Here is an 11,237-nt window from a genome sequence, read left to right as displayed (position 1 = left end):
GTGTTTGCTATTACTATGTTATAGAATTTTTTTAAAGGTGTAGACTGATACCTTGCATTATGCTTACTTTCTAATTACTAAAATACAATCTTTATGTACACATGTACTATTGTATTAAGGCATAAATTTAGTCCATGAGCAATCTCAACGTGCAATTGAGCAATGCTTAAGAAAAAAGTAACAACTAAACTCGTACATCTCAGGCTTTTCACTATACGAGTATCATTTAAAAATTCATTAATTACGCATTAAGAAATTTTGCCCAATGTTACAACTAAACTTGAAACGGAAGTACTAATTAGAGTATTTTCTTCTCGAACAAGTCCGAAAATTGATTGAGAGTTGCATACATTCTCGCGGCAAAAGGCCGACCTTTTAAAAAACCTCTCAGTCACTTCATTTCATAAACTCTTCTCCTCTATCAAAACCCAAAAATGGCGAGAGACAGAGATTCGAGGAGAGAGAAACACGACAAAGATGTCGTCGTAGGAAGAGACATCGACAAGAAATCCAAACGACATGCTGAGGAATCCGAGGATAATACTGAATCAACCATGGCTTCCGAAGACGAACAACCTAGGAAGAAGCACAGTAGTTCCAAAACTAGGAACCGAACAACTTCATCGAAACGACGTCGTTACAGTGATGATGCTTCGGAATCGGAATCGGAATCGGAGTCGGATTCTGAGTCGGAATCGGAGTCGGAGTCGGGTTCCGAGGAAAGCGAAAGCGAGGAGGAGAGGAGGAGGAGGAAGAGGAGAGAGAGGAGGAAGAGAGAGGAGAGAGAGAGGAAGAGGAGGAGGAGAGAGAAAGAGCGGAAGAAGAGGAAAAGAGGGGAAGATGATGATGATAGTGATGATGATGATAAGGGGAAAAAGAAGAAGAAGTCGAAGTCGAAGTCGAAGTCGAAGAAGAAGGATAAAGATAAGAGCAAGAAGAAGGAGAAGGAGAAGGGGAAGACTGGAGCTGTTACTAGTTCATGGGGAAAGTACGGAATTGTTAGAGAAGCTGATATGTGGTATGATTTTTGTTGATTCTGTCCTTTTGATTTTCAATTTAGGGTTAGGGTTTGTGATTATTATGTTATTAAATTAAATTGTATGATTCTAATTATGTTTTGGATGATTTTGTTTTGATATTATTTGATTGTTGGTTTTTAGGGTTTATGTTTGTAGGAATTATTTGATTGTTGTGGAGTTGGGAGTTTTCGTTAATGTTGTATAGGATGATAGATTGTTGTTAGGTTCAATTCTGTAATAGTAAAGTTTCTTGAGAAAATTTAGGTGATTTTGTAGCTTGATGTGATAGGAGTGTGATACTGCTATGGTGCAAATTAGGGTGATGGATGTGGTTGATTATTGCGTTAGGTTCGATTCTGTGATGATAGTAAAGTTTTGGGAGATGTTGATTTTTAAAACGGTGCGACTGTATTGTCGAAGATGATGAATTGTTGCTAGCTCTAATTATGTGATTGTATTAGTAAATGCTTGCTTAAAGACAAGCTGTACTAATTGATTTATAATACGTAGTAACTTTATTTGACTGTCTAAATAATCAACTCTATGGAGAGGGTCCAACAATAGAGTTGGCAACCAAAATTAGCTACTCGTGATGTGTATTTTTCTATGGTATTGAAAAATTGGGCAGTTGTTTTTGCCTTGTAAGTTATTTGGGTCTCTTTGGAGTAGATTGCTAGAGCCTCAGAGGTCAACTGGGTGCAGTGGGTTTATATGTTCTGTTTGGATATTATTTGTGAATTGGAATGTTGATTTGAAGATAAATAAAGGAATTGTCATAAGCTGTTTGGATATTATTTGTGAATTGGAATGTTGATTTGAGGATAAATAAAGGAATTGTCTAAGGGTGTTGGTCGATTAAGACAGCAGGACGGTGGTCATGGAAGTCGAAATCCGCTAAGGAGTGTGTAACAACTCACCTGCCGAATCAACTAGCCCCGAAAATGGATGGCGTTGAAGCACGTGACCTATACCGGCCATCGGGGCAAGTGCCAAGCCCCGATGAGTAGGAGGGTGCAGCGGTCGCTGCAAAACCTGTTAGCCATGGCGGAGCGGCCGTTGGTGCAGATCTTGGTGGTAGTAGCAAATATTCAAATGAGAACTTTGAAGGCCGAAGAGGGGAAAGGTTCCATGTGATCGTTAATTTATTTATTTTTAATAGTTTTGGAATCACTACTCTTTTTCTAATCCTGGCTAGCAACAATTGAAAGGGTTAAGCAGAAAATTAGGAAAACTTAGGCTTTTTGCTGTATCAGTTATGTGCTTTTTTTCTGGAGCAATATTTGATAACAAATTCAGATGAAGGGGTGAAGTTAATTTTAATTGTAAGAGTGAGGAGTATAGATATTAATATATTACGGAAGCCCATATTGGCTTAGCTGCTTGAGAGATGACTGATTAGCTACTTAAGGCCAAGAATTGTAATGTCATAACTCCTTGAAGACTGCAGCAGCAACATTGGTGTAAATGACAACGCAGATAATATTGCATCAAGCATCTTGCAAGTGCATTTACTTACCACCTGTTTTCTCAACAACAACAATAACGACAAATCCAAAGCCTTATTCCCTAATGGATTGGGTTGGCTATATGAACCAAGAATCTATCGACAAATCCAAAGCCTTATTCCCTAATGGATTGGGTTGGCTATATGAACCAAGAATCTATCTCCTGTTGCCTCTACATAAAACCTCTTAACTCTCTTTCATCCATTGCTACTTGCTAACTCATTTTGGCCCTCCTTTGGTTTTGTTTGAAATCTTCATTATCTCAATCCTTCGCTTTCTTTTCTGGTGCATCTTCAAGTTATTTCTCATTCCCATACCAACATAGTTAATTCTCCCTAATCTTATCCTCAATACCCGCAAAACTATCTTTCTTTTTATCCCAAAATTTATCACTCTAGGTAACTCCCACACATCCATTTCTGCTACATCTTTTTAATATTCTCCTTTATGCTCAACATATGGACCCATATAGAACATTTTGACCCACACAATAATGCTGTTTCGTAAATGCTATGATCGCATAATTAACCAGTCACTTTTATGCCCTTGAGCTATCTACACTTCGTTCTATTAGTTACTTTCTAAACAATATCTCTACTATGTGAAATTAATATGAGATACTTACGATTATTCAACTATATCATTTTACCAAGTTCAATGTTAGCCTGAGTAGTCAACATTTATATGTTTTGATGCAACAACAAGGTGCTATTTTTAACAAGTAGTTTTGTTGGCTGGTCAATTGGTTACATTATATATATGAAATATGTTGGATGGGTATTACTCTGGATACAACAAAATCATTCTACTAGAGCTAATAAATACCTTGTGTCAAATTTGAGAAATTCTATGGCTCATATCTTGTGTATTCACTTCTTTATTACCTATGTCTAGTTAGTCTACTACTATTTAGGCAGAATGCTGCCACCTATTTTAACTACGAAACTGAACAAAACTCCAGCTACGAAAGAAAGTGAGGAAGAAACAAATATAGAAATAAAAAATCTTCTGAAACAAAGGAGACAGAGACTAAACTGGAAGAAGAGGGATTCAGTGAAGAAGATTCTTCTCCTTTCATTTTACAAAAGAAAAAGAGTATTAGGACAAAATCAATTTTGATGAAATAGGACAGATCCGACTCATCCGAGTGAATGGAAAGGAGAAAACAAAGAATAAATATCACTTGCACTTAAAAGAAGCATGCTATTATTATAGCCCTACTTATTCTGGGAATCAAGATATTTTGAAGTTTTCTTTTTCTTATTTCGACTATAAATGCCGGAATCATCCAGCACAATATATAAAAAGCCATCAATTTGGTAAGAAATGAAATGTCACAGTAGTTTTTATACGTTAAAATGATAGAAAACAAAGAATTAATTTTACATACCTACCTAATTTATCAATTCACAGGGAAATGATAAAAAGAAAGATTTCTTTGGCTACAACAGAAAAAATATTGAAAAAGATAGGAATAGATTCGGCCAACCCCAAGTATACATACATATGGCCCTTGTTCATCACTTTATCATCTCACACAAACCTTGTCATAGTTCTGCTATAAACCAATAAAATTCAAAATCCTCTTTTTTTGCCCTATATACTCCATTATTTGTCTCATTAGATGAATAGATTCTATGGTAGATTGTCACAGCATAAACCTAAACTGGTTTTCCAAGATGCTATTTTATTTCTGCAATCTACCTTCTATCACTCTCTCTGGCATGACTCATAAGTTTTTTCCCTCAAAGTTTTTAACATTCCTGGGTATCTTTCTTACTCTTATAAATAGGTACCAAAGTGTTAGTTGTCTCCTGTAATTCATAATGTTCTTATGTTGCTCCCACCTTTTCCCAATTATTTTATTATGAAGCTTGGGATTAACAATGCTTTTGTGTAACTCAATACTTTATTTCACCTTAGGTACCTATGGAAAATACCTGATAATTCAAAAAGGGTGTGTATGCATGAGCGCATGGCACTTCATATTGAGCCAAAATGGCTCAAAAATATGTAATGTTATCATAGCTGGTTGAGCTTAACACCTTAATTAATATTTGTGTTAATACTGCCTAATGTAGCATTGCTGAGTCGCAACTTCTGGAAGTAGAGAGTACTAGAAACTGTGTCACCTAAAAAATCACTGGTAAATCGGCCAAACCAGCCAAGTGTAATACTCTGCATGAAATCTATCTTTAATTTTTTAATTTAATTCAAGTTTTCTTCTTGTAATTGTCTGTTATACTAAGATATTCTCTCATTTTCAAGCTTCTTTACTTAATATTCTGTTTCCAGTTTGTAATATGACATATGAGTCATTCAATTATTTGCTGTTTGTAGGAATAAACGACCAGAATTCACAGCATGGCTTGCTGAAGTAAAGCAGGTAATTGTATCATTTTCAGCTGAGATGCTAATTTTGGCAATGGAGCTTTTGTCTGCATTTAAAACTTCTTTTATTGGGATTTGAAATAGGAATTAAAGTAATAAAGGGTAGAAGCCGATTTCTCTTTTTCAACTATTTGAGTTGTGCTCTTTTCTTCTTGATGATTAGATCACCCAATATGTTGCCTCTGATATGTGAATCTTTGCCTTTGTTGTGTCTAGTCTAGCTGGAAGATTTCTGAAAGAGTGCTTTGTTGTAATACTCCCTCTGGTCTTTTTAGTTGAACTCACTTTCCAATTTAGGCCCTTTTATGTTCTACTCACTTTGTTTTATTCTATTAATGGCATGCCCTTTTTACCATCTTATCCCTTCAACCCCACAATACTTACACTTTTTCATACTTTCTTATTTTATTCACCTTAGCTTTGCACAAACCCACATATTTACATTTTCCATCTTACTTTATCTTACTCCCACTCACGTTCTTCAACAATTTCTTAAATTACGTATCTACAGTAAGCGAGTAGAACAAAAAAGAACCGCGGTAACACATTCTTGGCATATGATAAATTCCTTTGCTTTCTTCTTGAAAATAATTGTAGTCCTGTTGCTAAAGTAATGCCTCCTATCTTAGTGCATGTTTGTGGTTCCATTTGTGAGAGATATTTTTATGTGAATTTTTTCTAGTTTTATTTAGTTTCTAGCAGTGATGGAAGTTGGAGAGGCAAAATCTGTAAAAAATATAACCATACAGTGGATAGCTAAAGCCTAAAGTTAACCTTTTGTGCTTAAATTTTCAGCCGCTCAGTTAATATGTTTGAGTCTTGAATCAAAGTAATGAGCAAATTCCAAACTGTGGTCTGTTGATCTGATTTGTGGACTTCTGCAATCCATGATTGAAACTGAAGGTGCACCCCCCCCCCCCCCCCCCCCCCCCCTCTTTCCCCCTATGGTTATGCATACCAGAATCATCCATGGTCCAAGCAACCCCCCTCTCTTTTTTCCTCTATGTTATGCATACCAGAATCATCCATGGTCCAAGCAAAACTTCTTTGAGGAGCTATTAATGCTGATTGATTTGGTAATGTGTTTACATGTATACAGCCATGTAGGTTGTGCTCTACATGGAAGTATTGTACTGTAAATTTGTCTTATTGGCATTTAGTTAAAACACTCTATAACTTGGGTTCAATTATTAGACGTTTTGGATTCTTTATTAGGTGAACCTTGAAAGCCTACCGAACTGGGAAGAGAAAAAAATGTTCAAGGAGTAAGTTATACACTTATACTTCTAATAATTATGCTACGATAGTTACCAACTGTGGTACAGAAATTTAATTGCATATTCTTTAACAGATACATGGAGGACTACAATACGGGTACCTTTCCTTCCAAAAAGTGAGTTTTATTTTATTTTATTATCTCCTTAATGTTTTCTTTAATATTCAGTTGTTTGTATGGAGCCATGAAGCACTCGTTTGAGGATAAAATAGTTTCAGGAAAGCCCTCAATCCCACATGTTCATAAGTTTATTCATATCCTTATGAAGCATTGCATAATGATAAATTCTGGATATTTAGCATGTGGGTCTGAAGTCTCTGAACATAATAATATAATATTATAGTAAGCCTATTTTATGACTTTTGACAACTCAAATCTTATATCTACTAGGTTAAAGATGTGGGATATTATATTGCCCCCTCCTATTCTTCAATAACTTAGTTTATTTGTTACTAGTTTTGTTTATCTCTCCACATAAGTTGACAATGTAGTCATAATACTTATGAGCAATGGCATTTGAATTCGGCTTTGGGATTTGGATCCTTGAAACACCGGATGCGAGCTCTAAGTTACATAGTTGAGCACTCCGAAATCTACATAATTAAAAAAATTAGGATTGTTAAGATATCATCTTGAAATGAATTCAAAATCAGAATATTTGTAAACAATACTAACTTACATCATGAATGGTCAAATTTTTAAAACTATCGTCCAACATTGCAGCTCTATACTTATGTCATGTATATTTCAAAATGGGAAGACTAATTCCTTTGGTTTTTGCTGTTGGGTTCAATTTTGCGACCCTCTCATATACAAGTGTCTGCAAGAACAATAAATTATGTGAGAAATTATGTAAAGATTTTAAAAAAAAGAACAAGAAACTACGTGAAGGTCTTGTATGCCTCAAGTGCTATGGAGCAACCACTAAAGCCTTTCTTTGCTGTGGCTCTCGATGCTCCAGTTTTGATATCCTCGAGAATAGTTAAAGGCCAATTAATTTCCTCAAAAACACTCAAATTGTCCATGAATTTGAAGTGCGTTATCCTGAGTGTTTCATCTGAGGAAGGAATGAAGATTCCTTTAATAAAATAAAAGCAAAGAAGTTTTTGGAAAACTTCCTTACTTTCATCATCATTAACAACCATTAATTCCAGAATATCTGCCAATTAGCCTCTATTATACTGAATCTCTGCATGTGCCCTTCATATTCTCTATCAAGGTCAATCTTTTTTCCTCCGTGACCTTCAACAAGGTCAATCTTTTTGCTTTTCCCTCCTTTCCTATTTTCTTTCCCTCCATCTCCTTCAACATGTTCTATCTCCTTATCTTTTGCCTTTATTTCTTTTTTCTTTGATTTAATAAGATCTTTATATTGTTCGTAAAGGTTTGTAACTAAATCACAATAGTAAGATTCTTTTATAACTTTCAATTTCTCGACTAATTTGATACTTTTCCCTCGAAATCCCAAACAGATCTGCTATTTCATTGGCATAAACCTTAAATTCTAATTCTCCAATGAAAAAAAATTGTTTTTTTAATTTTCACATAACTTTTGCACAAGGATTGCTGAGCCCTCAAGAATGCCTTTTGGGATAGATTTGCCTTTTTTTTACTTCATTTACAAGACTATACATTTCTTTAAGGAATGGTGAAAACTTTGTATCCATTGAGTCAAGAAAATTTTTAATGTCTTCTCTCATGAATATGTATCCAAACTGAGTTAAGGAAACCTTACATGTGAATGAATCTGCTTTATTTGTTCTTTAATCAAAGCAGCCTGTGCATAAAAATAAAGAATCTCTCGGCATTTGCTTGAAAGAATTGAAAGAATCTCAACATTTGCTTATAAAATAAAAAATAAAGCAGCCTGTGCTTAAGACAATCTTGCAGATAATCCACACATGGATCTTAAGACAATCGGGCACATAAGTTGTTTTAATTTTTTGAAACACAGAAATTATGCTGCCAAGTAAAAAAAAAGGCAAATTTATCCCAAAAGGCATTACTGAGGGCTCAGCAGTCCTTGGACAAAAGTTATGTGAAAATTACAAAAACTTTCATTGGAGAATTAGAATTTGAGGTTTGTGTCAATGAAGTAGCAGATTTGTTTGGGATTTCAGCTGGAGGAAAAAATATCAAATCAGTCGAGAAATTGGAAGTTGAAAAAGAATCTTACTATTGTGATTTAGTTATAAACCTTTATGAAGAATATAAAGATCTTATTAAATCAGAGAAAAAAGTAAGGAAGGCAAAAGGCAAGGAGATAGAACACGTTGAAGGAGGGAAAGAGAATAGGAAAGGAGGGAAAAGCAAAAAGACTGACCTTGCTGAAGGTCACGGAGGAAAGAAGACATACCTTGATAAAGAATATGGAGGGCAGAAGCAGAGATTCAGTATTAATAGAGGCCAATTGGCAGATATTCTTGAATCAATGGTTGTTCATGATAATGAAAGTAAGGAAGTATTCAAAAAACTTCTTTGCTTTATCTTGTTGAGGAAAACGCTGATATTAGTGGATCTAAGTATTATGTATGGACAAAGCTAAGGTATATTTTGTATGGGTAGCATTAGGATCACAAGTGTCGTAGACGATGCAAATACAATCTAAAACTAGTTAATAGGCGAATCTAACAAGATCAGCCAGTGTTATATGTCTCATTTTATGCTGTATGTTAAAAAAGAACATTTCAAAAATATAGGGAGTGATGCATAAGCATGCAATGTCACAATAAATAAATTAAAATAAGAAATCACTGGAATTTTATAATAATGAAAATACATAAATATTATTTGAGATATTTAGTTGAGCTTGATTTATGTTAAACCATCTAAGATCATTAAGTTTGGGTAAATTGATTTTTACTTTTGGCAAACCATACAATTTTTTTGTACTCCATCCGTCACTATACAAGCCCCCTCCCCCCTTTCTCTTAATATTCACGTCCTTATATAAATGCCCCATTTCTCATTTTGGGTGGGTCATGTCAAAGTGGAACAACTTAATATAAATAAAGGGAGTATAGAATAACGTATAAGAACCTTTCATTTCCTGAAAATGTTACAATTAACAAAATCATTTATTAGTCTGTGTACAATATATTTATTTCATTAATCAAAAAGAGGTTAATATGGATGATTGGATGAGACTTTGTTGTTTTATAATACAATTAGGTTAATGACTCTTTATAACACAATTGTATTTAAATTTTAGAATGTAATTATAACTAGGAGTGACTCATATAAGTTCTCTTTGAAACTGTTTAGTCTCTAAGATCATTTGGATCGGTTGTATCTGAAAGCTAGTAACTACTAATAAGAAGATAAATGTACAAAAATTCACTACCATACCAGTATAGAAGCAAGCAAAGAGAATTGGACTCAAGTCAGATTACGCTAAGGATGCAAAGTTATCATCACCAAACTAGACAAATGTCATATTTTTGATAGTCAAATACAATTACTCAGATGCTTTCATATAACAAGGACAAGATCTAAGGAAAATTTTACTTACTTCCCTTAAAAACATAAGAAGCAAATCTGGAAGCACCAATGAAAGACAAAATTTATCCTTTTAACTCTTTTCTAATATGCATATATATTTTTCAAGTTACTGAATTCGGTGAACCCATGGTTGATCCGCTACCACTTCCCAGGTGTTGTCTTCGTGCATTGTTCTCTTCCTAAAGGTTTTTCTATTTTCCATAGACGTGAGTTATGTATGAAGCATCTCTTACCAAAGTTTACAATTGTGCTGCAGGTACTATAACCTTGATATATATCACAGAAATAAAATGGAAAAAGAGATGAAGAAGGGTTTTAAAAAGGTCGTGCAAACGGAGCGTACTGTATTTAATGATGAAGAACAGCGTCGGTATGTTGTGCCTGTGAATTGTATTTACCTCAACAGATTGTTGTTCTAGTGGATATTTTTATTCCTGTTTCTTTCATTTTTTGTACCCTTGGATCAGTTGGGTATGGTAGTTAATATGGTATTCAGGCATGTCCAAAACTTTATAGCTGTCTGTGTAAGTTAGCAGGCATGACCCTTAAGTGACTTTCCACCATCGTTCTGGTCTTTGGAATCAGTATCACTCTGATAATTGTTTTGCTATATCCTTACATGAAAATTTTCATACATATTCCATGTGCCTATCGCAGACAAGAGATGATGCAAGTTCGCGAGAAACAAAAGGAACAAGAGGTGGAAGCATTGAAGGATGCCATGAAGAGTGGCATGGTTAGTCTTAGTTGCACAAACATTTTTTGCTTGCTAATAAGCAGGCATTTTCTGCTAAGCATTTCATTTTTTTCTTCTTCTTTGTTTCATAATATCTATATTTTTCTTTTCGTGGTTGGATTCTTAGGCACAAGCAATGATAGAACAAGCTCGGCTCAAGGAGGAAATGGCATATTTGTTTAAAATCGGAAACATTGAGGTGATAAATGACAATTCTTCTCTTTATACTGTAGTGCACTTTTTGAATGTATACCTTGGACCTGTTACTGACACTAATATGGAACTTATTTGTAGGCAGCAACTGCTATCCAAAAAAAATTGGACCCTGATGTTCCTATGTGAAAAGGATATGTAAGCAGCAAAATCTTGTAGAAGCTTTTGACTGGCAGGTGTGATGCTTTTTACCATAAATATTCTGAGAGGTGTAGTTGGGCTGGAGCTGCAGGCGAGAGATAAGAATAGATTGTACCAATTCTATGTGAGGATGCTTATCTATTTTTGGAGCTGTATTTGTTTTCAATTGGGCACATTTATTTGAAATAAGATGCAGACATTTGAAAGTGCTGGGTTACTTGAGTATGAATTTGTCTAAAATTAGTGAGGCAGGTATTTCCTTATTTTTAGAGATGTGCAGACAGATATCATGTAAGGTCTTGTGTTTCTAGCTTATACTATTTTGGTATTTCCATAATATATTTTGACTTTCGCATTATAATAAGTTCTTTTGTTTCTGCCATTCATTTTGTTGCTTAAACTTTTGCCAAGGGAAATCCTGCTTTTCAGTGATGTGTCTCCCTCTCCACTCCACA

General features: G+C 34.7%; 1 protein-coding gene across 1 annotated transcript; it reads left to right on the top strand.

Annotated features, from left to right (window-relative positions):
• Positions 1 to 336: 336 nt before the first annotated feature.
• LOC145627221 (uncharacterized) lies at positions 337 to 11,137 on the top strand. Its single transcript, XM_081679616.1, has 8 exons — positions 337 to 1,018; positions 4,865 to 4,910; positions 6,131 to 6,180; positions 6,267 to 6,308; positions 9,949 to 10,062; positions 10,350 to 10,428; positions 10,556 to 10,627; positions 10,723 to 11,137. The coding sequence occupies exons 1-8, from the start codon at positions 435 to 437 to the stop codon at positions 10,768 to 10,770; spliced, it is 1,035 nt and encodes a 344-aa protein (XP_081535742.1). The 5' UTR covers positions 337 to 434; the 3' UTR covers positions 10,771 to 11,137.
• The last annotated feature ends 100 nt before the right edge of the window (positions 11,138 to 11,237 follow it).

The sequence above is a fragment of the Chenopodium album genome, chromosome 4, assembly GCF_948465745.1.
Source record: "Chenopodium album chromosome 4, dcCheAlbu1.1, whole genome shotgun sequence".
NCBI lineage: Eukaryota > Viridiplantae > Streptophyta > Magnoliopsida > Caryophyllales > Amaranthaceae > Chenopodium > Chenopodium album.
This window is presented reverse-complemented; position numbering and strand designations above follow the sequence as displayed.